This window comes from Anabas testudineus, chromosome 22 (assembly GCF_900324465.2).
Source record: "Anabas testudineus chromosome 22, fAnaTes1.2, whole genome shotgun sequence".
Classification (NCBI taxonomy): domain Eukaryota; kingdom Metazoa; phylum Chordata; class Actinopteri; order Anabantiformes; family Anabantidae; genus Anabas; species Anabas testudineus.
The window spans coordinates 18,728,582-18,755,694 of record NC_046630.1 but is presented as its reverse complement, the minus strand read 5'-3'; the positions used below and the strand labels follow the sequence as shown (position 1 = coordinate 18,755,694).

At 44.7% G+C, this 27,113-nt stretch overlaps 2 protein-coding genes across 4 annotated transcripts in view; both read left to right on the top strand.

The window, feature by feature from the left end:
* Nucleotides 1–17,211, top strand: part of shroom3 (shroom family member 3) — a 40,949-nt gene extending 23,738 nt beyond the window's left edge. For all 3 annotated transcript variants that reach the window (XM_026339091.1, XM_026339092.1, XM_026339093.1), the window contains 23 exons: nucleotides 63–188; nucleotides 1,895–2,110; nucleotides 2,283–2,596; nucleotides 2,688–2,934; nucleotides 3,201–3,256; nucleotides 3,479–3,950; nucleotides 4,627–4,884; nucleotides 5,352–5,790; nucleotides 5,909–6,042; nucleotides 6,189–6,338; nucleotides 6,932–7,407; nucleotides 7,667–7,894; nucleotides 8,000–8,210; nucleotides 8,357–8,669; nucleotides 9,619–9,695; nucleotides 10,968–11,059; nucleotides 11,169–11,934; nucleotides 12,042–12,267; nucleotides 13,070–13,197; nucleotides 14,386–14,452; nucleotides 14,621–14,786; nucleotides 14,884–15,005; nucleotides 15,455–17,211. In XM_026339091.1, coding sequence (XP_026194876.1) covers nucleotides 63–188; nucleotides 1,895–2,110; nucleotides 2,283–2,596; nucleotides 2,688–2,934; nucleotides 3,201–3,256; nucleotides 3,479–3,950; nucleotides 4,627–4,884; nucleotides 5,352–5,790; nucleotides 5,909–6,042; nucleotides 6,189–6,338; nucleotides 6,932–7,407; nucleotides 7,667–7,894; nucleotides 8,000–8,210; nucleotides 8,357–8,669; nucleotides 9,619–9,695; nucleotides 10,968–11,059; nucleotides 11,169–11,934; nucleotides 12,042–12,267; nucleotides 13,070–13,197; nucleotides 14,386–14,452; nucleotides 14,621–14,786; nucleotides 14,884–15,005; nucleotides 15,455–15,859 — 5,689 coding nt within the window. In that variant the 3' untranslated portion in view covers nucleotides 15,860–17,211. The remainder of the gene's footprint in view (nucleotides 1–62; nucleotides 189–1,894; nucleotides 2,111–2,282; nucleotides 2,597–2,687; nucleotides 2,935–3,200; nucleotides 3,257–3,478; nucleotides 3,951–4,626; nucleotides 4,885–5,351; nucleotides 5,791–5,908; nucleotides 6,043–6,188; nucleotides 6,339–6,931; nucleotides 7,408–7,666; nucleotides 7,895–7,999; nucleotides 8,211–8,356; nucleotides 8,670–9,618; nucleotides 9,696–10,967; nucleotides 11,060–11,168; nucleotides 11,935–12,041; nucleotides 12,268–13,069; nucleotides 13,198–14,385; nucleotides 14,453–14,620; nucleotides 14,787–14,883; nucleotides 15,006–15,454) is intronic.
* Nucleotides 17,212–19,561: 2,350 nt separating this feature from the next.
* LOC113148563 lies at nucleotides 19,562–25,600 on the top strand. The gene is made up of 5 exons (XM_026340297.1): nucleotides 19,562–21,886; nucleotides 22,212–22,376; nucleotides 22,764–23,170; nucleotides 23,277–23,464; nucleotides 23,828–25,600. The coding sequence occupies exons 1-5, from the start codon at nucleotides 20,665–20,667 to the stop codon at nucleotides 24,279–24,281; spliced, it is 2,436 nt and encodes an 811-aa protein (XP_026196082.1). The 5' UTR covers nucleotides 19,562–20,664; the 3' UTR covers nucleotides 24,282–25,600.
* The last annotated feature ends 1,513 nt before the right edge of the window (nucleotides 25,601–27,113 follow it).

Sequence of the window (27,113 nt, the reverse complement as noted above, 5' to 3'; positions counted from 1 at the left end):
TTTAAAACTCAAGTCCATTACTGTCCAAGGACTAAATCTGTCTTTTAATCATGACCCCACAGACGCAGTGAGCCAGCGTCTCGCCCTCACTCATGGCACTCAACAAAGCTCGGTGAAGGTCAGCAGGAGTTGGAAAAGGACAAGATGGACACAATGACCAGCATGTGGCATCACAGCTATCCCGTCAGGTCAGTGTTTGACTGATAAAACATATCACTGGAGCTTCTCTGCTGAGGCCTTGTGGTGGCCAGCATCACTCAGGGGCACAACAGCTGATTAGCTGTCCCATTATTATAGTGTGGTATATGGAATCTGTTGTCAATATGAAGAAGTGTGGTCAAATCAACTATTTGATGCCTTACTAATAAAGAAGCACAGACAATCTCAGGAAAACAACCGTGGTAGACAACAGAAGCATTCTTTCACTGGTAGCGAAGATATCCCCTTATAACAGTGGTCCAGATCATGACCCTAAGAGATAGGTGTGTCTGTTTACCACAAGTAAATAAGCATGTAAATCAGGAAGAATAAAAAAATATGCTAAACATTTATAGAGTTCTGGAAAAACAATCTGTTGACATAGAACATTAGCACCAGACAAAAGGGAAGTTGCTCATGGTCCTTTCTGTGAAGGTAGAGTTATGACGTGGGCATGTTTGGCTACCAAAGAAACTGGATATTGATGATGTCACTGCTCACAGTAGCAGAGCAGATGGACAATGACCTGAAAAGAAAACTGTGAACACGACCCAATACGTTTTCTAAGACAAAGAAATGGAATGTTTAGCAATAGCCAAGTCGATCACCTGACCCGAATCCAACTGAAAAGCTGGCAGAGCATCACCAGGGTGCACAACCAGTTTCTGGTGACGGCTGCAGGTTCCAGACTTATGTCGGTCACTGATTGTTACAAATCCATTGTTGTGGTGTACAGCACACATGAAATGAAACTGAGTCGCTATTCAAATAAAAGAAAATCAGAAAACATTTCTGGAAAAACTGGAACATTTTGGGAAGTGAGGATATTTTAGAGAGTAATGACCTTGTTGGGAAATAGTGACATATTTAGATAAAGTTGTTCTTAGGGCTGTTTACATGGTTTAAAGTCTGAGATCAGAGTTATGACAGGGTTATGAAATGAAATGAAACACATCACGCACAAAGCAAAATAAGACAAAAACAAACACAGACACACCAACATTATGGGAAAATTGCAAATTTAGAGTATAAATGTGTGTCTGTGTTTGCGTTGAGTGGACGGGGCACTGACGTCGCTGGCTGCATAGAAGGGCATTCCTGGTGCCCCTCCCCCTCACCTCTGGGTCTCCTATGGCAACAAGCCCACTCTCAGTGAATAAAAAGTTTGTCAGCGGCATTTTCTTCAGCTCTGCTTTAGTAGAACTGGAGATAACACACACGGTGGGCAGAAACAAAAGGTCACCCCGAGACAGACAGCACGGCTGACAGAGACAGACGGACGCTGACACAAAAGTTAGAGTCAGAGAAAGTTACTGACACAGAAAGAGAGAAATACAGACAGACACAGACAGATTGTCCTCTTTTCCAAGGCTGGAATTGTGTTCGGCTGAAAGACTTGGTGGGTCAAACTGTGACGTAGACGCATGCACAGACACACACATTTACATTCCAGTCAGTAATCGAGAGTGAGGTAACAACAGATTGAGCAGCAAATCACCAACTTTACAACCAGCAGTCAGAACATGTAAAGCTCCTTTCAGATACACACGTCGTTACATCAATGTTCGGAGAGTAGTAGAGGATTCACTTTATTATCATCTCTCATGCACAAAAATCATCATCATCAACAACCTTCAGACAAAGTGAGTCTCCTTGATCAAATAAATCAAAGTAAATTTCACTTTGTCTCCGTCAGTGCCTCAACTACTGACCTGTCCGGCGGGTTTGACACCGGCGTTAGCTACCTGAGGAAGAGTCCAGACCAGTACAGCTCTAGAGGCAGCATGGAGAGCCTGGACCCTCCACAATCGTCCCAGCTTCACTCGGGAGTCCAGCACCACCACCAACTTGGTCACGCCCACAGTGGACCCCACGCCGCCTACTCCTCCTGCCACCAGCTGTCCTCTGCCAGGTTCAAGCAAACTGTCACATCCAGTTGTTACTGAGTTTATTAAGTAGTTTCAGAACATTCAGGGGATTTTAAAACATACATGATGCTACAGTCAGTCTTTTAAAAGTACTATATTCAAAACCAGCATGATTCTTAATGAACCTCTCAAATTAAAGCTCTCGTTGTGTTTCAGGTCCTCCAACAGCATCGACCACCTCCACAGCAAACGGGACTCAGCCTACTCCTCCTTCTCCACCAGTTCCAGCATTCCAGAGTACCTTGCCTCCACTCCCTCCTTCAGCTCAGAGCGCTCCTATTCACTCGAGACTGTCCCTCAAAGAGGAGGAGGAAGTGGCGAGGTGCACCAGGCTGACATGCGTTACGTGCGGACAGTTTATGATGCCCAGCAGGGCTTATCACAAGAGCACGAGCTAAGCTCCGCCGCACTGCTACGCAACAGTGAATCCAGAGGTGAAGGAGGGGCGAGGCCAAGTCGAGATCTGCAAGGTTAGTAAGGGGCCTGTTAGAGAAGTGGTTATTGGGTATACTAAGTGTGATATGATGACATCATTGTTTGTCTTTGTACTATTGGTTCCAGTCTCAGTGGGTGGGGTTTGCTACCGTGGCAGCAGCAGCGGCAGCAGTAGTGGCAGCAGCAGTGGTAGCGTGCCATCTTCTAACAGACATAGTGTGGGTCCGATATGGGGCCCTGCAGCCAGCTGCAGCTCTTATGAGAATCTGAAGGGGGCTCCGGCTCCACCGAGGCGTAGTGACAGCTACGCAGCCATCAGGAACCATGAGAGACCAAACTCCTGGTCCAGTCTGGAGCATGCCCGATCACTACGGTGAGTTTCAAATCAGGGGGTAGAGTTATTATTATGGTGAAGAGGACACAAACACCACACAATACAGTTTGGCACTAGAGCACAAGGTATAGTATGGATAAGACACAGTACGATCTATATTCCTAAATGAAATAGTATGGTATAGTGTGGGAGCATGTGATGCAGTGTAAGTTACAATATGCTGCTAATGTTTCTGTGGAATCTGATGTGTAAAATGTCACTTAAGCTCATCTACTTTAATATCTACTTTAATGTATTTTACCCAGGTCTCTGCAGAAGGGTTCCTGGCATCACTCCAGTGGTCATTTGGCTTCAGCTGCAGGTATGTTTTAATTCTATCTCTATGATTTTACAGATCATATGAACTGTATAGGGTGCAAATATACTAAAATTAAAATTTTGGTCTACAGCTAAAACTACATGTGTGTTCCTTAATATGTAAAACACAAAATGTCTTGGAACACAGCTCATCTTCAGGGCTAAATAGTTCTGTTATAATGAATTCTCTGCTTTCCTCTTGTAAACATCACCTTTGCTGGTCCAGGTAAAGGCTCGTATAGCACTGAGGGTCAGCTCCACACAGTGATAGAGAAGAGTCCAGAGAGCAGCCCTACCACAAAGCCTCGGCAGGGCGGAGGCTTTGCCCAACCGCCTTCACCTCCTGAACCATCTTCTGGACCTACAGGACCCAACCCCCAGTCTAGTCGGTTTATTCTTCCCACTAGCATGTACCCCGTTCCTCAGCCTGAGCCCCACTTTGCTCAGCTGCCCAGCTCCAACCACGGGCCCATCTCTTCCATGGTCTACCCTGCCCTCACTAAGCAGAACGGTCGACAGCAACACCATGAGCTGCAGGGAATCAGGGATGACGGCATGACAGATGGGCATAAGGATGGAAGGACATCAAGTGCACAAAATGGATACCACAATAACACTTCTTCATCGCCACACCTGCTGTCTTCTCATTCAGCATCTGCCTCTTCACAGTTTAGAACTCAAGGACACGGGATTGACAGGTGATGGATTTATTTGTTATTTGTTACACAGATGTACACACAACCAAGATAGTGGTTTTAATGTGGGCTGTAGTCTCAAAACAATTGGGTTTGACATCAAATATGAATTGGACCATGTGACTGACAGGTGTCCAGGTGTGTCCCATTACACTGAATATTCAAACAATAAATAGCACTGAACGCTCTAAAGAAAGACCCTGAAACAGGAGTGAAGGTATCACAATCTACTGTTCACAGATGACTTCATGAACTAAAGTACAGACGACACCAGAAGATGCAGACCACTCATTAGCAAGAAAAATAGAAAGGTCAGGCTGGAATTTACCAAAAGGTACAGAAATGACGCCTCAGAAATTCTGAGCATGGAAAAGCATCACAAAAGAAGAATGTAAAAGTTTGGTGATGTCAGTCGGTCACAGGCTTGATGCAGTTATTGCAAGCAAAGGATTTGTAACTGAATATTAAGTCTTACTTAAATCTATTTTAAGTAAGTTCCAATACTTTTGCTCACATGAAAAATGGGTAGGTTCAAACCAAAGGTGCTATCTTCTATCTTCTTATGACGTCTTCTCATTAGGCATCCCCTATGTTTGTCCATTGTCCTACACTATAGCATTCTACACAAGACAAAACAAGCAGGTCCATATTGCTAACTCAGTTCATTGATTTTTATCAGGCCTCCAAAGGAAGAGTCTAATCTTGGACAATACAAACCCTATCTGAGATCTCCTGGAGGGCGACCAGAGGGTCAGACGGGGACCCAAAGTCCTCAAAACCACAAAGGATCCCACAGCCAGAGCTCCAGTTTACATACAAGCCATGAACAGAATCAAGACTTCCATATCCCTCACATTCAGTCACCCACTGGAAACAGGCACCCGTCCTCACAAGAGAGGCACGACTCTTTCCCACTCCAGTCCATAGCCCAGTCTAGGTATGGAGAGATGACTGTTGAACTTGTGTCAACAGTACATGAAATGCTTAATAGCTACAGTGTTTTTAAAGTTCTTTATCTGTCACTTTGCAAAGCTCATTTGAGATGAAGTCAACAGCTTGACAAAAACAAATTGTGAAAAAGATGCTTGTTCATCTTCCATCAAGAGATCTGCTAAAGTTTTGCGATGTGTTCAGTAGGCTTTGAGATGCCCCACAAAACAAGCATCTTTCCCTTTACTGTGAAAACAAATAACAACAAGTAAACTTGACTTAATGGCATAATAAAGCAACCTGGCAGTCCTTCAGTAGGTCAGAGTCATTCAACCAGTATCTTATAGTAGGTCAGCATGTTTGAACTGGTCAGAGTCCAGGAGAAGTCAGATGATGTTGGTGATAGTGTGTGTCTTCCCCCTGCGTAACTACTTCTTATGCTCTTTCTCCTCCTCCCTCCGTCCTTCGCCTTAGATCAATGGACCGAGTCACCATTCACTCAGACCAAGTGGAGTTCTCCAGGCTCACCCAAGAACACCCTAAGCACTTGCCCGCCGATCCTCAATCTCAGGCTACACCGTCTTCCAGTTCCCAGAGTTCTCTCCGTCACCTCAGTGACTCTGCAGCTCTCTCGTACCAGCAGTGGGACCGCAAAGAGCAGGACAAAGACAGAGAACATCCGCTGACTAGTCTGGAGATTGCCCTTGCCGAGGTCCAGCGATGCGCCAGCACAGATGACGGTGTCCTCTCATCCACTACCCATGGCAGCAATAGCTTTGCTGATGACAGCCAGGGACCTGCCCGCAGCCTTTCAGTCTTGGAGAAAGTGAGTCGTTTCGAGCGCAGGGAACGAGCTGGGAAGCAGCGAAGTCACAGCACAAGCCATGTGCACAACAAAGCCACCCATCTACACGTGAGTTTAATCAAACTTAACAGCTGCTTACACCCACTAGTTTTCTTCTTGATTTATCTTTTTGGGCTTCTTGTGATGAAGGTGCATTGATTTGCTGCTATTTTCTGCTATTGAATAGATAAAAGAAAAAGGCCGCAGCACTCCCTGTGGAGCAGATGACTTGAGAAACATGCTGGAGAGAAGCACCAATGGGACCAAAGCCCACAGAACTATGAGCTATAGAGGAGTTAGCAGTGAGCACTGGAAATACAGGTATAAATACAGATAGCTGTTACAAATACAGCTTAAAGCATGAATGATCTGTGGACACATTAAATTAGGGTCCATTGTGGATCCATTTTGTGTAGCATTCAAATTGACTCAACTTTACTCAAGAAGAATTTCTGTCCATTGTCCAGAACCCCAGCAGATCCCAGTTCAGCCCTCCAGCGGAGCCGCAGCAGCTTTCAACTGGATGGATCCAAGGACGGTGACAACAGTAAAGACTTCCCTTGGAGACAGGACGTCCAGGAGATGCTGGGCTCCATGCAGGACATTTCCAACAACAGGTCAGAGTCTGTTCCTTCAACTGATCTTTATTTACTATCCTTATTTCACAACCTTGTTTGTCTTGTTATTTATGTCATTTAGCCTTTGTACTTTATTCAGGTGGTAGTGTAGCTTCTAACCTAGCATTTACCCTGAGCTAACACTACCTTGCTACTATGTTAAGGTGGTTTTTGTTAGTTCCTCTGCTTTTGCAGACAGTGTCTTTGCAGGAGAGATGTGTACATTAGTTAGAACTACAGATGTTGATGTGTCAAGAGTAAGAAAACAGATGAAACGCAACTGGTGCTGTGCAAATTTCTGCTGATGAGAGGCGTGTCAGCCAGCCTGTTTGCACTGGCAAAAGCATAGCCTTCTTGGCAGACGTGTGCACCACTATTGAGAGGTTTGCAAGAACAAGCAAGTCAGCCCCAACACTTACAACAATAGATTAGCATCTCCAGCCATTGTTTACCCGGGGCCAGATCTTGAGATATTGAGGATAATCTTAGGGAGCTGGTATCATGTAGAGAAAAACAACAAACCAAGACACTAGACACTAATGCAAACATGACTGATTGACTGGTTATCAACGCTGACACCTGCCTCTAATTAGATCCTACAGGGACTCATTGAAAGACGCCCAGTCCAAGGTCCTGCGGTCCACCTCCTTCAGACGGAGAGATGTTAGTTCATCAATCAGCCCTCCCCCTTCAGCAGTTTCTCCTCCATTGTCCTCTTCCAGCAACCATCAGCCTTCATCCGTCCCCATCAAGCAGCACTCCATAGAGAAAAAAGGCCCCAAAACTATGCCCAAACCACAGGGCGTTATCATCACACCTCAGGTGTCACAGCCGGTCACTTCTCCTCACACCCCGAAGGAGCGCCATGTGGTCAGCCCAGAAAATCGAGGCCCAAGCCCACCAGCTCTCCCCAGCGTCCCTCCAGTTGGACCTCCCGCTGTGATGCGGATCTGCGGCCGCAAGCGTCTGACAGCAGACCAGAAGAAGCGTTCGTACTCAGAGCCAGAGAACATGAACGAGGTCGGGGTTTCGGATGCAGAGACTGCTGGGCTCTTCAGACGCGGAGGAGGTAAATTAGAAGACGCTAGGAAAAGCTGGTTAAAAAGGGCTGTTTCTTAAAACCCCTGCCCTCAACTATAATGATGAACAAACTCACATTACTTAATTACTTAAGTAACATGAAGACATGTTGACAGTTGTCACAACTGAACCTCTGTATTAGTTTGATACATATGTCAGTGCTGGTATTGCTGAGTTTATAGTGTGGCACTGAAACTATCTGTATGTGGCTAACTATTGGGTATGACCCTGATCCCCCTCTTTGTCAGAGACTAGTGTGGCCGACCGGCGGAGGATGTTTGAACTTGCGGCAAGTCGCGTTGGGAGTTTAGCCCCTCAGAACACCACATCAAGGCCCGACCTACGGCAGCTTCAACACGATGCTCTCGCTGAGTATGTGGAGAGGAAGAGAGGTGTGAAGAGAGACGATGGAGGACACAGGAATGGAGCAAGACCTCAAAGTGCTTATCTGCAACCTGAAAACAGCAACCACACAGGTGGGTGGGAGGGATGGTAGTGACATATGGAATATTGAGAGAGCAATGGGTAAATTAACCTTCTACTTTTTTGTCCTTTATTGCCTCTTTTTTGCTTCTCTCCAGTCTCTTCCTGTTACTCAGACACCTATAGCCTATCCTCTGCCTCCAGCATGCTCTCTCTCCAGGACTCTAGCGCAGATCAAAGCTTCTCCTCTGGGGAGAGGCGTCTCTGCACCACCCTCCCTCCAGGAGCCGACCTGCGGAGCCTGCAGTCCAACCTCTTCTACCCAGGCAGGGTGACTACGCCAAGGCCTCCAGCACACCCACCACCTAGGTAGCCAAAACTAGAGTAATGCTGCATTTAACTCAGATGAGTAGCCACACTACTGGTGTAGCTTTAGTGATAGCTGTGACGTTTTATTACCTTGTCATTACAGTTAAATAACAAACATCTTTTTTGTCCATCATTTATGTCCCCAGTGCTTGTCCTTTCCCTCTTCCTGAGCCCCAGACACCGAACCACCTGAGCATGACCACTGAAACACATCTCAGCAGGCAAAGGCAGTCTTTAAGCAAAGAATTAGACCTGGGCCACCAGGAACAGGTCACAGAGCCTCAACCCATCCTGGGTCTGTACAAGCAGCTCAGTGGGGCTCTGCAGAGGGCTGGGTCAGGTCGAAGCTCTGGGAAGTCAGCTTCTGCTGAGGATCTCCTGGAGCGATTCGAGGAGAGACAGATGTCTCCTCAACACTACCGCTCCCGCTCGTCCCCCACCATGGAGACACATAACCAGGTAACGTTGCAAGGGTCCCACAAGTCCTCACCTCAATGAGCCTTAATCAACATTCTGCAGAGTTTCTGGAAAGATTCCCTCAGGAAACATAAAGGTTATTATTAGTGTTGTTTGGAAAAACATGGCTTAGAAAATAACCTTCTTTGTCATGTGGCAGTAAAATGAGAATATAATCAAAATCAATTACATGCCTGCAAGCTTCAAGCTAGTCAGAGTGAGGAGCTCAGTTAATCTACAATTTAGTCTAGAATGAAATATGTAAACAACTTGAATGGATTGGCCCGAAGTCTCAAACAGACATTCGTGGTCACGACTATTTATTTGATGACATTAAGTGATGTTGAGGGACGTTTGGCCTTGAGTCACACAGGAAATACCCAGAGTCCACAACAATTTCCTGTGAGGTGCCAGAGAGCCAGAGACGTTTGTTGGGCGCTGTCCGATGTGGATGATGGCAAAGATAACACACACACACACCACACACACATACATATGGCATACATCCATCTACTGAGTTCATAAAGGAACTCAGTAAAGGAAGAATTGGTCTTTTATCTTCTTCAGTGATCGGAACAATCTGTGTCCCATAAACATTACAGTTCAGTCAAACAAACAGAGACGGTCTTCATACTTCATACCCAACATAGACATGAAACATAGACCATACTTCATTTTTTGTTGATGACTATGAAACTGTTTATGCTGTCTTCAAACACAAATGCAATAACTACTGTACTAGATCGCCTGTGTGGCCTTTGTTTCTTTTTAATGTACATTTTAAAACTCTGTTTGATTTGTCAGTGTTGAGTGGAGAATGAGCAGTATCTACAGGCCTGTGTGTGTGTGTGTGTGTGTTTTTACTGTGCGATTTCATCTGCAGTCAGACATATGATCACTTGACGTATATGATGTCTCCTAGTATTAACGGTTTGGTGTCTGTGTGTTTCAGGACTTTTCTCCAGGTGATGTCAGGATGTTTGGTGCATTGATCTCTGAAACAGGACGCTTCTCTCTCAATGAGAACAGGTACGTCACCAAAAAGATGATGGTTCAGACCTCATGGCTTCTTCATCTGTCCTTATTTCATTTTAACCCGATTGAACAAAACTGTTGTTTGGTTTGGCTGCAGAGAACAGCCAACAGGTTTTTGAATAACATAAAGGAAGAGGAGACCTGGTGGGTATAGATAGGGGAGAGGTGATGGCAGGATTGGGAAGGGGCAAAGAGGAAGGTAAGAAAAGAGACACAGGAGTTGGTTGTTTAACTGGAAGTAAAGAAACCGTGAGATAAGGAGTTAAGAGTTCAGAAGAGGTTAAAGGGAGGAGGAGAGAAGGGAGGATTTAAAGAGAGGAGGAGTGAAAATCTGAGGAATTTAAGGAAGCAGAGAAGTCACCCTGGTACCGACACAGAAAAATAAACTGAATACCAACTCCAGCCCACAGGGATTTATTAACTTCAAACTCTCAAATATGTTCTCAAAATGTGAGGGTCAGAGGTAATTTCTGTGGAATTCTGTGTGTGTTTACACAGACCTGTCAATATGAAAACATCAGTGCTGGTTACTGAACACTGACCTTTAAAATCAGCTCCTAACATAATCACTGTGAGGAAACTGGGCAGTGGGAACGAGTAAATCACCAATCTAATGGGTAACATGTTAACCTGCTAATTCATCTGTCGGGTTCAGATGAGACTTTCTTCCATCGTGGCATTCTGCAGAATCCGCACAGCTGATTACATACGTAGCTGCAAAATGACAGTGATGGATGGATCAAATAGCATAGTGACGTTGCGTGATGACGAATCCCAGCAGTAGTGGAGATGAAGGGGGGGCACTTGAAAAAAAGGCAGTGGGGTCATTCAAATCTCAAGGGATCATCCCAAGTACGTATTAAGATAACTGGATGCAGATATGAATCAGTCTTGCTACTGGTTTTTCCTGCAAGTATAAATACCATTCTTCTATTTGTGGGCTCCTTCTTCTTCTTTTTATTCTTATTGTTGATTATTTTAGTAATCAAGTATTCAAGTAATCCATTTTTTTTTATTAATTAAGCAAGTGATGGGGCAGCTGTGGATCAGTTGGTACAGTAGGTACAGTAGTGCGCTAATGACTCTATGGGCGGCTGGTCCCAAAACCAGTGGGGAGGGCTGCTTCAGGATGGGCTGTGTTGCCCCCATCCTCAGGCTAACATTAGTTACACATCTGCTGTATAGCCACAGACTTATCTGTGGACCAGGACTTTAAAATAAGAAACTTATTTACTTGAATTCTTTCTTCATCTGTCTTTCTGACAGACCTGCAGACGTCCAGGTGTCCCAGGGTGCCATATCTCCTCAGCCATCTCAGAACAGTCTGAACGCCGTCCAGCCTTTAGGACCTTCTCAAGGTGAGTCCGGTTTTTACAGACTGTTATATAGTGGGTTGATGATAACAGTTTCCTCCCAGCACTGTTACTCTTCCTTGAATTCTCTGTCTGTTACATGTTTTGCTGCTAGACCCAGGTTCGTCCCACACTCCCGTCACTCGTCGGGAGAGACAGAGGAACTGCGAACGCCAGCGAGCCCACAGCACCTCCACCTTGGCGGCCTCAGTTGGCCTGCCCTGCCCCTTCTCCCCACCTGGGACTCAGGATGGAGGAGGAGCCGAGTGGCAAGCGAGTGACAGGCTGAGCCTGGATGCCATCGCCTTCCCAGACATCCAGCAAACCAGCTCAGGCGACGATGATGGCAGTAAGGGCGTCAGCACTGCTGGCTACAGTGAGACCCTGGTGATGGACGGACGGATGAGACACAGTTTGAGCGACCGCAGCATATTAGAGGACGCCGAGAAAGAGATGAACAGAGGGAGAGCCCACAGTTTGGACACGAGACGAGGGCCTTCTGCTGAACACACCAAACATGTTTCACTGGTGACACCAGCACCCGTGACCCATTCCCAGTTGACAGACCCCCCACACAGGAAGGACTCCAGGAGCAGTGCACCTTCTCCTCTCTCATCCTCCTATTCGTCCGTTCGCCACCTGTCCTCCTTGCGAATTTCTGAGTCCAGTCTCTTCAGCTCCTTCGATCAACAGAAAGCATTAGAAACCTCCACAGGCCTGTCACACGAGGACTATGACGAGGTCTTCCTCCAAAACCCACCCCCTCCATCTCCTCCTTTGCCGATCAAAGAGACAAGCATCATGGAGGACTTCCCTCCTCCTCCTCCTCCTCCTCCTCCACTCAAACTGGAGCAAGAAAGTGGAGCTGAGACTGTGGAAAGGTTTAGTGTCAACACTTTTTCTATTTCAGTTCTAATGCACACATTGCTATGATGGAACTTTTTTATTTATCTGCTGCCTGTTCTCTTTCTATTTCTCTTGTATTCAGTCCTAGTTCAGAATTTGTAAACAACTCCAGCACCCCCACCAGGACGTCATCCCTCCCCTCCCCTCCAGTGTCCCCTTCCTCCTTTCCTCCACCTGTGCCCAGCCTCCTTCCTTCACTCTCCACATCTACAACGACTGACGACAGTCTCTGCCTTGAGTACCAGCCCCTGCCCATGAGGGAGAAGACGTCTGAGGAGCTGCGAGTGGAGCTGCTGGCCCGGCAGCTGGTGGGTACCTATATACATATATATATATATATATATATATATATATATATATATATATATATATATATATATATATATATATATATATATATATATATATATATATATATATATGTATGTATGTATATATATATATGTATGTATGTATATATGTATATTGACAAACATTCTCTTGGCATTGCACTAATATGCATAACCACATGTGGTAATTCACTAAGTACATTTACTCACACACTGTAATTAGGTACAGTAATGAGGTACTTGTACATACATCACAGTATTGCCTTTTCATTTTACTTTTACTCCACTACATTTACTTTATAGCATTAGTTACTAGTTACTTTTTGCAGGATTAAACTACAATAAAATGCAGATGTGTTGTTTTTTTCCTTATTCTTTACCTTTGACAATTAGTCAAACAAGTCTAGACTAGTTCATGTCATCAAATATCTTGCATATTACCAACATATTGTAGTGGAGTATTTCTCTAGGCAAATACTTGATTATCTAGTTAGCTACTTAGCTTAGTTACTTTAAACACCTGTGTGCATAAGAACAGTGGATGGAAATGTGTATTAATGTCAGTATTTTGCCAGTTTCCTTAAACTAACATGGATTTTTTAATTTAAAAAGTAGTTTTATGTCTAATTTAGATTCTATCTTGATCGGTGTATCTTCTTGATCGGTGTGTCTTGTATGTGTATCGGTGAATTCTACACCCTTCCTTTACTGGACCTTTCTATTGGCCCTACCTGTAGTACTGGCTGCATTGTTTTGATTCTTCCTTCATCATTGTACCCAGGTGCTGCAGGACCCCTCTCTGGCGCCCCTCCTGGAGACATGGGGGAGTAAGACCACTGTTGATCACATGGAGGAGATCTTTCCAAACACGAGATCGCAGCGCAGGGGAAGCAGCCAATTAGATGACAGGTAATTCTAGCATCACGTGTTTTATCTTTGAATGTTTTTAAACCACTTTCTTTTTGGGAATATTTATGTTTCCCTTTCATCTCTTTAAATAGGAAGTGAAAACGTATTTTTGCTCAAGGTTTACCTGCTGTTTGGACGTGTTTATAGTAGGTGAAGGGCAGATGAATATGTCAGCCTCATTAAAGTCTATACACACATTAATCCACCTATTAAGGAAGAACAAAAGGAAAACACTGTGTATTGTGTTTCTAACAGAAGGTAAATTGTTATACTGGAATGCTCTGAATATCAGACTGGTGTAGTTCAACACAGGAGGACGATCAAAGTGCATATACTTAACAGGAGTACAAAGATATGTGGAGTGTATTTATCGCAGAAAGGGAGTTTCATGTAACACAGTAGAAAATGAAAATGAGTGAGAAAGGATTTTCTGTAAACCAACGTTTGTCTTTCCTGTTACACTGGTCGACAGCCTCCTTCTCTTATCTGCTGCTGTCTCCGCATGTCGTGACCGTTAAAGTCAGCGACATCTTAAGTGTGTTTTGGTTTGTTGGTGAACACGATGTTCAGGAAAGGAATGTTTCCTCAGACAAGAAGACAAATGATGTAGGGTAATAATTTATCTGTAAACCATGGACAGCCAAGAGCTGCAGGAAGTTCATCTTTTTGTTTTGACAACAGCTCTGGTCTCTGTAGTGTTGTGTTCATGTGGTTATGGTTAAATGTAGCTGGGGGTGGTGGTTGAGGCTAGAATGATAATATAATATGAAGGTGAAAACGTGATTTCCTGTTGTCGATCATTATCAGTGAGGACAGGAGAGACCAGACAAACCTGACTGACGTCTACATGTAAGCGGCGCAGGACAAAGGTTTCATTGTCTGTGTGGCTGGGGTTGGCCGGGCTGCAGCCTCAGCCCAAAAAAACTTTTCTCCAAATGTCCTTCGGCTTGAAGTGACATATATGTAGAGAGAGAGAGACACAAAAAAGACAGACAGGGGGCTCCCTGCATTGTCAACAGCTGCACAACACTGACACCTTGTGGCCAGTGGTTGGTACAACATGAAGCACTGACTGAGCATCAGAACAGTGATTTCTGGCCACTTTGTATGATAGAAACTCTTATTATCAGGCTGCAAAATGAAAAGAAAATACAAGGACAGTCTTTAAATTTAGTGTTCTGCTTCTAGGGTGGTGATGGACAGAGGGCCAGAGGGCAAGTTCGATGATGACAAAAAAGATCTCAACACAAGAAAGGTAAAAAAAACAATTATTATTAGTAGTTATTCTTACTAATAACATTCTAATAACTCCCTGTATTAACAACTTGACCCTATTATTATTTTTCCTGGTCTTCAACCCTCTAGACACAAATACAAAACGAATAGCAAAGAGTATGTGTGTGTTTCCCTTCCTGTCTACCAGGTGGAGATGTGTGAGGCCCTGAGGAGCAGTGTGGCGGCTCTGCAGCAGGAGAAGGACGCGCTGAGCGAGGAGCAGAGGGAGCACCAGGCGCTGGGGGCCGGGATCGAAATCTTGGTACAGGAACAGCTGAAAACCAATGAGAGGGACAAGTACAGCATGTTCATCGGTACAACTTTTCATTGTCAACCACAGCTTTCATCAGGCTCGTGTGATTTTCCTGCAGCTCGTCAGAGCCCGGTGTGTTGACCTGCTTGTGTTTGCAGGAGACCTGGAGAAAATAGTGAACCTGCTGCTGTCTCTGTGCAGCCGGCTCTCGAGGATCGACAGGTCTCTGCTCGCTCTGGAGAGATCGGGGCTGGCACAGGAGGACATATCAGAGGAGAGGGTGAGACAAGATGCTATTCATCCATCTGTAGCTGTCTGCTGCCCTACCTGCACACCTGCTTAGCCTTCCATCTATCTACTGATCCAACTGTAGCTGTACTTGAAAAGGACTCATCATCCAGCTCTCAGACCTGATGTGACTGTTTTAACTGCAGTCTGTTTGAGTCTGTGCAGATTTGGCATGTCTGTGATACATAACCATTAGATCTTAATCACTGATCAGAGAAATCACTCATTAACACTGTAGATCTACATGTTTCTCATCAAGTCGCACCTGCGTTGCAGTGCAGCAGTTTAGCCACTAGGTGGGCTGACACGTACATATCCAGTATCCCCACTGCAGGGGACACTGACACCAGGACTCTAAAACTGAAACAGCTTAATGGAATGCAGCCATCATAGATTCTATATGAACTGACTGATTGATGAACGTGTCTCTTGTCTCCTCAGGCCTCCCTCCAACACAAACGCTCTCTGCTCCTCCGTCAAACTGAAGACGCCCGGGAGCTGAAGGAGAACTTGGACCGGAGGCAGCGGGTGGTCCAGGCCATCCTGTCAGGCTACCTCACCGAATCGCAGCTCCAGGACTACCGGCACTTTGTCAGCACCAAACCCTCCCTTCTGATTCGCCGACGCCACCTGGATGACCTCATTCGGCAGAGGGAGGAGCAGCTGGCCCGGTTGGCCGAAAGCCTGCCAGTAGAGCTGGTGGAGGCTCACGGCTGGTCGAGGGCGTCTGCGTTCACATCTCCAAGCCCTATGCCCTGTTCTTCTCCATTACCACCATTGCTCCCACCCTCTGTGCTTCCAGGCCCCGCCCACTCAGTCAGGTCAACCGCTGTGACATCACTGTGATGTCATGGACACGTTGGTGCTACAGGCAGTGAAGGAACTAAAAAGAAGAGACGATTGGCTCCCTAAAAACTTCCTCTGAGCTTGAGTGAAGCTCAAAACTGAAGGAGCTTTACATGAAGGACGAGCAGGCCTGGAGCAGGCTCTGTTCACAGCCAAACAACTATGCAGGCTTCACACATGAAGTAGAAGTACCCTTAATGTGCATTAACCAGTTCACACGCTGCACCTCTGCTCACCTCACCATCAGCTGTCAGCGCCGTGCGGACTCAAAACAACTGCTGCCAATGTTTGTGACGCTCCTGTGAGGCGTTCAGGAAGGTTCAGCGTCTAAGGCTTTACAGGACAGCTCCAGTGTTACGTTTTCCTGCTCGCTGTTACCATCTTCGAAGTACTTTTAATGTTCTAAATGTTCCTCTCAGTTAAGAAAAGAGCAGCAGTTTGAAACTGTAAATGTAAAAGTCAGGTAGACGTTTCGACATTGTACCTACATGTAGATTTGAAAGCCTTACTTTTCCAGAAACATTAACTTTAATGGACAACGGTGCTTTCAGGAACTTGATGATCCCCCAGGAGCTCTGTGTTTCTGTGTGCCATCTCCCAAAGACAGTTTAAAACATACATTTTTTCAGAGCTCTCCGTTCTCACATGACTTTCAAAATGAATGAACACCAAAAGTGGACAGACAGCGTTTTTCATGCAATGAAAACCTGCGCGAAGATGTGGAAGAAGAGCTGTCACACTACTACTGTCACTGCTGTCTGGACGTCTGGAGCTTGTAGCACTTTCAGCAGTTTGACTACTGTTTGTAGCAGAATTTACACTGAACGACAACAAAAAAGAAAAATGCTCCACTCTGTGCCTCTTTTAAAGTTTCTGGTGATAAAACATTTGATGTGGAAAAAAATGAATAGCTCAGTTCCCGAAGGTTTTGAGAGTTGAATTATTTTGAATTTGAGTTTAATGTACATTTAATCGGGGCACATCTTAAACAAAATGTGAACAATAACAACAGTTATTAAACCCAAAGAGCTGTAACAGAAGAGATTCTCCAACTTGAGAGGCTGGAACTACAGTAGCAAAGCATTTGAATTGATAAATAATGGATACGATGAAATAATCTTTATTTAAATTGTTGTTGATCACATAACTGATTAATTCAGTGCTTTGCAGTTTTGAGTACACATCAGGTTTTTTGGAGGAAACTGACTCCATTGAGTCTAATTCTGATAAAACTGCCCATCAGCTGTCAGATAGAGTGAATGCTGTGCATTGTAACACTGAGAAGAACAAAACTATGCATGTCATATCTGCTTCCCAATAATAATAATAACTACTTCTCTGTGTAAACGCTCTGCCTGAAGTTTTTATTCCGTTAAACCTAAGCGCTGCCTGTTGATCAAGCCCCACTCTACATCTGGGAACATGATTGAGAAGCTTCCTAATTAAATATCTGAGTCTATGTGAGTCAAACCCCAGCACTCTGGATACTACATTTCCCATAATGCAGCTTGTGCATATAACATCTTTCAAACACCACACCTGCAGTTAGTGCTCGCTGTTATAAAATAACATCATTTGTCTGCTTTGAAATTCAAATGTCAAGCAGGTGACATCACTATGACATCATTACAGTTCCGTTCAGTCAGACGTCCAGTACCACTGAAGACATATATATACTTTAGTTTTCAGCAGGCTGAGTTGTACTATCCATGACAAGACTGAAATGTTGTTTAAACTGTTTTTCTTGAAATTAGAAGATTTCTTTTTCTTTGATAGTGAAAAGATATTTTTAACATCACAAACAGTATGTTTATATTTAAATTACACTGCCTGTTCAAAAATATTTCATTGGATCGCCTTCAGGCACGCCTGTGATTAGGGCACACAGCATTTATTCCTGTCCAGAGTGGCATTCATTTTTTGCCCAGATCTTTTTTTGGTGATGGGAGCACATCCCAAAGACTCTCAATGGGGTTAAGGTCTGAGACTCTGGTGGACAATCCATGTGTGAATCAATTAATCCAGATCATAGCACTGCCGCCACAGGTTTGTACAGTAGGCACTAAACATGATGGGTGCATCACTTCACCCGCCTCTCTTCTTACCCTGATCCGTCCATCACTCTGGAACAGGGGAAATCTGGACTCATCAGACCACATGTAGACAGTTCTTAACCCAGTTTTAGTAGTTTCATCAATCTTCTTAGATGTTTTCTTTGTTTGATTCATGCAAATAATTTAACTCTTCTGAAACAGATTAATATATTTTCTACAACCACAGGATGTGTCTTCTGACATGGTTGTTTAAGAAATGAGAAGCTACTCACTGCATCAGTTAGGGTTAAATAACTTGTTGCCAGCTGAAACATAATCATTCATTCAAAAATTATCTGTTGGGAGCCTCTTACATATTTGCTTAGTTAAATCAAGGTGGTGACTGTTTTTTTTGGACGGGCAGTGTATGTTGCAATGTTGTGGTCAGACACCATGGTGCAAAAGAAAAGGGAAAAAACATGCAATAGCAAACCGTTCAATTTCCAATGCTAAAATAATTAGACGTTAATACAGTAAAGCAAGCATTTTGCACCAGATCCACATTACTCTGTTATAATCATGAAATACAACTTGACATTATTGACATTATATAATATAATTCGCCATATTACATTTTGTTGAATTTCTTAATTTTAATAATTTTATTATGTTGTTGTCCTCTCTGGGCTTCCGTAGTTTTCTCATTGGGCCAAACTCTGACATCTACCAGGGAGGGATGAGGGTAATAAATGTTTTCTAAATCTTGAACTTTTATTAGAAAGTGTCTTTTTGCTTCGTATCCGTTTATTTGTATTGCACAAAGTGTGTGAGGGTCAATATTTATTGTCTGATTAACAGTGCAGGTGGGAGGCTTTCAGTGGAACTGATCCATATAGATGTTTACCTGTTTTCACTCTTTGACAGCACCTCCTGAACATTACAGCTGCCAGATTTTACTGCTGATTAGAGTTTGTTTTATTCTTGTTATCTCACACATTTCTTGGTTTATCTTGAAACTCGGTGTTTGAAAGATGGACAAAAACAGCCCCAGGTTTTTGCAAAATAAATTTGTTTTGGAAAATACTTTTTCAAGTTGTGTGTGCAATTTAGCATTTAACTAAAGAGACTGATTCCATCAGGAGTTGGTAGAGACCAAAAACAGAGCTAAAAGGGGAATAGATAGATGCTAAGACTATCGATGAGAATATTTTTGGAAGTGCTTGTTTAATATAAACCTTGTTAGCTCAGAACCCACACAAGTGGCCTTTCAGCCTCTTTTAATGCTTTTGGTTTCACGATCGTGTTTGTTTCAGTATCAGCGATACCATCAAGCCTTTTGAATTTAGTCTTTATAAAAAGCCCAAAAACTAGGTGGCTCAATTTTTCCATAGTTTCTTGTGTCATATTCTTTTCTCAGGTGACTGACGTACCTAGATTAACACCTCCACCACACATTTGTGTTGTCTCTGGTCTTACAAAGTGCCCATTACAAAGAATTTGTTGTCATCAAAACTGGATATCTTTAAATTAGATATACAGTGGCAATAAAACGTATGTGAACCCTTTGGAATTTTATTGTTTTCTGCATTAATTTGTGAAAAAATATGATCTGATCTTCAAGAGTCAAGTCAAGAGTATTAACAAATATAATGTGCCACACACACACAAAAACAATCTGATCTTTCATGTCTTCAATGAGAACAACCATAAAAACCTCATGGTATGTAAACAAAGTATGTGAACCTCGATTGGATTGGAGTCACGTGTTAACATAAGTTAAGAAAATTAGTTTGGAGGTGTGGACTATACACCTGAACTGACAAAAAACCCTTTTTGAGTTTGTTCTGCACGGGAAGAATACGCTGATATGAGCCTTGCCTTGCCAAAAAGCTTGGATAGAGTTACAAAGTGATGTCGAAGACTTTAGAAATTCACCAGTCTACAGTGAGACAAACAATCTACAAATGGAGAAACTTTGGGACTCTGACTATCAAGAAGTGGGTGACAAGTTAAAATGACGACTCAAACCTTTTCAACTATCACTATGATGTTTTTATGTTTTTTCTTAATAAAGATGAAACATCAGATTTTCATTGTGTTAATATTTTAGGCAGAAAACCATGAAATACCAGAAGGTTCACATACTTTTTCACATTCGGATGTCTATTACATCACATTTTACTGTAATCTGTACATTGGTGAAGTATAAGGGTTAAAGGTCACATTCATCACATTAAGATAGACTCTGAGTTAGACCAGAAAAGTAAAAGAAGATAAACGAACACTGTTAAGGAAACAAAATAGACTGATATCACAATTGAGACTGACTTTTAATTTGGAACAGACTAATTGCTGGCTTCTGTTGTTGTCTGTCTGAGTGAATACAGATTTAGATTTCACAGGTGAGACATCTGAACCTTTGGATTTAATTTTCCCATTAGAATAAACAAGTTACGTGCTGTATGTTAAGATTTAGAGTTTTCAAACTTCAAGGTACCTGAACTTCATATATCCTCTGTTGGACACACTAAATAGCAGATTCATTTCCATAAGCTCCACCGTGGAGATCTGAAGCCTCTTAACAACAACTCAGGACTGTGGGGATCGTCCAGAGACCTCCGGGCTTCCTGCAGGAATGCGACAGGTGAGGGTTAAACACCTGCAGCTGGGGGCGGAGCTTCATTCCTGTCTGACAGAAACGACCGAGCGACCTTTAGCCCGTCAGGGAGGTGGAGAGGAACAGAAAGCAGGTAGAGCTCAGCTCGGATCATCATGGCCACAGAGTTAAGTCAGGACGCGGTGCTGAGTTTCCTCCGGGTCCACGGAGGCTCGGTGAGAAACTCCGACATGCTGCTGCACTTCAGAGGCTTCATCCGAGAGCATGCGGACCGGGACCGAAACCGGGAGCTCTTCAAGAAGTTCGTCAACTCCGTGGCCACCGTCAGAAATGACGACGGCGTGTCTCACATCGTCCTCAGGAAGCAGTTCAGAGGGACAGTCCCCGGTCCGGGCTCCTCCGGGCCGCCCCGGGCTCCCGACGGGAAAATCAGCGAGCTGATCCCGGCCGAGAGCGCAGGGAAGTCTCGAGTGAAACCGCAACTGAGGGAGGCTGGAGGACCCGCCCCGCCGGGAGAAACCGCCAGGACAGCAATCCTACCTGCTGCTGGGATAATGGTAAACAACAACAACAACAAGGTGGAAAGCAACATGAACCTGAAACAGAAACAACATCCGGTCAACAGATCAGCTGGACCGTCCGGAACAAGAGCCGCAGCTCAGGGTGTCAGTCCCATCACACAGAAAACTGAAGCACCAGTGAAGACCACCAGTCTGTCTCCTGTCTCCGAGGGTCCTGCCCAAGACCAGAGATCTAAAGAGCAGCGGCAGAGGGTGGGCTTAGGTCTGAAGTCTGAAGGAGGTCTTCATCAAGAGCCCCCTCTTCATCATGTCAGTCTTCATTCTGAGGTCGCCCCACGGCGCGTCCGCTACAGACCAAGCTACAAGTCTGCCATCTCCTGTGATGATGAGGAGGAGGAGGAGGAAGAGCTCCCACTGAGGCGGAGTTCAGGAGGAGCAGTGTGGCCTGTGAGTGGCCCTCTCAAAGGGAGGACCACATCCACCTCCTCTTCCCCTGATAAGAAGACCCCGAAGATTGTCATCCAGGATGCAGAAGAGGAATCACAGGCCTCTCGAGGCCCCGGCTGGAGCTCTGAGTCGGGGTTGGAGCTCAGAGGACAACAGGCCGGGCCAGGGCTTGACCACGTGTCTTTATCTGGGGAGTCGGCGTCCACCAGACGCAGCCTGCCTTTAGAGGCGGTCCACCAGGACAGGCCCGCACAGGGGCTGCATCCTAACCAAAGGGTGCAGCTGTCGTCCAGCTACAGCAGCAACTTCTCCCCTGCATCAGATGCTGGTTCATCCAGCAGTGACTTGCCACCGTCTGGCTCATCCAGAGGATCGAACAGCCGCTTTGATGATCTGCAGGTCAAAACAGGTACGACTCCAGTCCGGATGTCAAGATTAAAGTCTTCTGATTTAAAAAAGAATCTTGTAACTGTTAACAAATCTCAAGAAAAGACAACAGCGAGTGTGTCCTACTAAATATTGAGTGTGTATCCTAAACCTGATCTCTCATATTGCTCTGTCGTTGTCCAGAGTATTCAAAACATGTAATCCAGTGCACATGTTCCTTATACATGTACACTTGAGCTTTCAATCCCACAAAGACGAGCACAAAAAGTGTTTTAATTCACTGCTGAAAAAGTCACATGCAAACGAACATACCTCAAAATGAAGTGGATCATGTGTTCTGTCAACAGGCGCGGTTGAAATCCAAGAGGTACTACAGCGAGTGCAAGGGACCAGGCCTGAGTTTGTGACTCATCTTTCCAACAGTAAGACTACAGCATCACCTTGGTATCACTCGTCAGACAGTCTCCACGACGACCAGGAGTCTGCAGCCCGTGTGGTGTACCTCTCCACAGGTCAGAGCTGACGTTTGTGGGAGTCTGTTGACCACAGTGTGCACTGTTCAACAGTGATCACCTGTAGGAAAATAACATCTGGCCTCTGTGCACGTAATAAAGCTGCAGTATGGATGCTTGATTAGGACGTTTGGCAGCCTGTTAGTTATCATAATTTAATAATGATCAGTCCCTGAAGTGCTGTGCAGAGCGTGCTGGAGTGTGACAGAGAGAGGAGCCTAGAGGAGCAGGGAGAGGGAGGGCAGAGACTGAATTTGAGCCTGATGCTAGCTCTCATAGCTAGAACAGATGAGACTTCCGTGTTGTCTGCAGAGAGCAGCCTATGAAATGTAAATAACTTTTCATTTTATTGTGATAGCATGCTGAACCTTTGACTCCATCCCGCAGGTGATCTCCTTGACAACCGTGAGGAGGTGGAGTCGAGCGATGGCTCCTCCTCTACACCGATGATGCGGCACCAGCCCGGGAGGCTCAGCCGCGACCTGAGAACCAGGATGTGCCGCAGCCTAGGGACTGACCTCGACCAGATCCTCCAGGGGGAGGAAGGTGGCGGAGGAGCGGGGGGAGGAAACGAGACAGCCAGACTCAACCGCCTTCACCTGATTTCCTCCTCGCTCAGCCTCCGTGCCAACCTGTCTTCCTCCTCACTGTCGTCCTGTTCCACGCCACCTCGCTGCCAAAGCCTGGCTGATCTGCAGGAGGGGATGGAGCATAAAGGAGGGAGGAGGAGCCTCCCTGCTGCTGCTGTCCCCTCCACCACTCCCCATGAAGGCCATGGTGGCCATGGTAGACAGGTAAGACCTTTTGCCATTTGTTGTTTTAAGTTCTTCATATGACGCAATACACATCATATATCATCAACACATCAATATCAACAACACTGATATTTGTTCTTGTCAGTCATTGGTTCCTCTGGAGCCCAGGGAGCATACTTGGTTCGTAAAGGGGGCTGCGGGGGCCTGGCCTGACATCTACTGCCTGTTCAGAGATGACTCGTCCCTGCTCAACAAACAAGACTTCATCTCCGGCTTCACTGTGCTGCACTGGATCGCTAAACACGGGGACCACAGAGTCCTCAACACCTTATGGTAAGCTGCAAATAGCCAGTTGAGTCAGGTTTTACAGACATACACGAGGGAGTCCACACCTGAAATGTCTCACTTGGCATTTAGCATGTTGCATTAACTTTGAAGTAGAGCTAGGGTTCAGAGGAATTCAGTTATTACTTTTAGAGATATCCCGTCATGAACTGATGTGTTGGGGAAATTTAGATCTGCTGGTGGCAAACGATAATGTAAAACGATAAGAAGTAAAACGATAATGAAATCCATCCTCTGGAGAGGATTTGGCAGGAATCTCAATTATTCTACTAATAAAATATTAGAAAAAAAAAAGTTTCATACTGTACCTCTAACGAGTTTCATGCATCAAAACGCGGTCTGTGGTTTCAGGTATGGAGTTGAAAAGGCTGGTCTGACCTTGAACGTGAACGCCAGGGCAAAATGTGGCCACACACCCCTCCACATTGCCGCCATGCATGGCAAGAACAACATGATGCGGCTGCTGGTTAAGAAGTTCAACGCTGACGTGAGGCAGAGGGACATAGCAGGAAAGAAGCCCTGGCAGTACCTGAGCTACACCACGCCGCCAGATATCTTCCAGCTGCTGGGAGCACCAGCGCGGGCTGCTCTGGGAGGAGTCGGGAGATTAGATCAGCTACAGCAGCCGCCGCCGCAGCAGCGGCAACACCGCAGTCGACGGCATCACCTGTCCTCAGCCTTTGGAGAGAGGCCGTTAACCATTACAGGAGCAGCTAAGGTCAAAAGGTCAACATCGCTTGCTGCATTCCTCAAACACAAATCTCTGCTTCCATTTCATGGACAACAGCCGGACACTTCCATTTAGAAACCTTTTCAATTTTTGATGAACTGGTCTCACAGCTGCAGGTTTCTCTAAACCAGTGGAGGACCAGTAAACCTATAATACATTTTAGGAAACACATGTAGAGCTACTTATGGTTCACTTTGACTTTTTACAGTTAGTATTTGCACTTCTGCTTTTCGTACCCTGTGAGGTTCAGGTTGAATCTGTTGCTTGTTCCTGCTGTGGATTATTAGAGCCTACACACTGTTCAAGCTCTGGCTAAATGACCATGAGGTAATTTGAAGACTAGTTTCTGCAAATGAACTTTCAGTTTCACTGGATGCCAGTGCTAAACGCAGGAACATATCACAAAGAGAACGACAGCTTGCAGCGAGAGGTGACCTGCAAGCACTTGGCAGAGCGGATGGGTTTCCCGCGTGACTGCCTGATGTCATTGTTGTGAGAGAGAGAAGCTGATGAGCCGCAGGGGAACGCGAGCAGAGACTAAACCACAGCTGATCTTTGTTAATGTGGACTTTATATATTCCTCCTATTGTTTCCTAATCATCCATCCGGACCTTGCTTCCAGGCAGCCTTTTCATTTTAGTTCATTTTTATGAAAATGAACTCAGCTCGTCGATGCAGTTCAATGAAGGCAGGTCGGACAAAATATCATTTACACCTGCACAATTAAATCACTCTGCAGCAGGTGCTTCCCCCCCTTTTTTTTTGGTATTATATACAGGTTATGCAAAAACTGGAGCTTTACTGTAGGCTGTGAGCTATTAGCTATTAACAGCTAAGATATCCACTTAGTGAGAATTTTATTCTAAAACATATTTTATTGTTGCAGCATTTTTCACGAGCTGAGGGCAAAAGAGCACTTGAACACATCACACTGTAAGTTAGTAACCAACAAGAATGACCTTACGTGACACCAAGAAGCACGTTGATCAATGTAAAATACATAATGGGGGTTTTGAAAAATGATCAAAAGGAATGAATGAATCATTTGGAGTTAATTCCATGTTTTGTAAAGTACTGTGATTTGACATTTACAGTAATTTGATGTTCGACGTCTAAGTGAGACGTCAACATCCACTGGTAAAAGCTCCGAGTATTAAATGTTGCACAATTGGGGATGATGGGGGTCCAGTCCCACTATTTTTTATTTCCTGTGGAATTATTATAGAGCCCTGAAAATAGGAACAGTCAAAAATAAAAGCTGTAAAATAAGTTGAAGGGTTTTTGTTTTTGTTTTTGTTTTTTTTTTTTTGACGTGTGAAAAGTTGTAAAGTCGATTTATTACAAATGCCACATTTTCATGTTTCATTCATAAACAATAAAACAGATGTAACACATGTGGCAGCTTGTTGATTACAAAAAGCTGAAGTCTACAGCACAGGTGAGCTACTCCAAGAAGCAGAAAGTCCCAGAACATCCAAGCTTCATTGTATGACTTAAATAATTGTAAATGCATCATGGATGCTGCACACCAACACCAGCTAAAGTGGCTCCTGCATTTTCAAATCTGCAAGACTTTTATTATTTGCTCCAAAATAAAACAGAACCAGCAGCAGGAGGTCATTCAGCAGACCTGCCCACTTGGTACACTTGAAATAAGTCTCTTTCACTGTGTGCATTTAAACTGGTAGCAACATGTTCCAGCTGCCTGGAGAAGTTGCCCGACATGTTTTCATTCTTTATGTGTGTCGACTTTTTGTTTGAACAAGCTCAGTGGGCCTGTTGTGTGCATTCTGAAACAGCCAGCTCGACCTGTAGTGTGTTACATAACACTGTACGGTCTGGCTCTACTACCAATCAGTGGTTTGAATGTTGATACTACTGTGTTCCCACTGTTAAATCACAAATACTACTACATTTCTATTAGAAATTAAATAAGATGCATAACCACAACACCACCAATGTCCTAAACTGTAGCAGAAGAGACACCTACAGGAAAAACTGAAAGGACAGTGGAGAACGTGTGGGCTTTAGTGCATCCAACTGGCAAGTGAAGAGACGAGCGTTAATAACTTCCAAGAACACTGGCCGGGTGTTCCAGTTTACAGAGTGGCGGACCTCACCTCTGCTCCACCCAGACAGTCTCACACACACAACAAGCGTCAGGGCTCTGTGACACACAACACATCCTCAGCAGCTGGCTCCTGGAGCCTGATTTAAGAAGAAAGGGCAGGAACAAGGATCCTGGGAACAAAGCAAAGTGCAAATAAGTGTCCACAGGAGACATCACTGGCACAGAGACACAATGTGTTCTCAACTCCATTGTCCTACTATTTGATCTGATGAACATCCTGGTTATAAGAGTGAGAGCAACAGAGCCTAGAGAATAAGCCCTGTGGTTTGGACGCTGCCGAGAACTGAAAACTGGTTTGTGAAGGCCACCACAGTCACAGAGCCCACGTTCAGCTTATGCTCGTTCAATGTCTTTGAAAAGACACGTGGACCGTCTGTGACGAGATTCTTCCTAAAGAGATTTCAGCGTGCGTGACAAAAAGCAAAATCCACACCTACCTTTGAGTTAAAAAGGCTTTTTGTGTCAGCTGAAGACACTAACTTCCCTGTTTTCCAAAGCAGCTGCAACGCTGTGAAACAGAATGCAGTAATTTGCACCTGAACACCTCCTCCTACTGAGCCACGCTGTTAGTAACACATGTACAATGTGGTTTAGCGTTGTCTTGCTGGAATAAGCAGGACCCTCTCTGAAAAAGACACCTGAATGGCAGCACATGTTGATCCAGGACTTTCATACTCTAACCCATCCAGGACAGTTTTTAATCTCTGCTCAGACCTTTCTGAATAAGCCTGGGCTCAGATAAGGCAGCAGTGTTTCTAGATGGTGTTTGTATAGTT

What these genes read in the sequence shown, in the direction of transcription:
- LOC113148563 (XM_026340297.1), top strand. Translation starts at nt 20,665, where the DNA reads ATGGCCACAGAGTTAAGTCAGGACGCGGTGCTGAGTTTCCTCCGGGTC. An exon ending in TGATCTGCAGGTCAAAACAG is followed by an intron (nt 21,887 to 22,211) that starts GTACGACTCCAG and finishes TTCTGTCAACAG; the next exon opens with GCGCGGTTGAAATCCAAGAG. An exon ending in TGTGGTGTACCTCTCCACAG is followed by an intron (nt 22,377 to 22,763) that starts GTCAGAGCTGAC and finishes TCCATCCCGCAG; the next exon opens with GTGATCTCCTTGACAACCGT.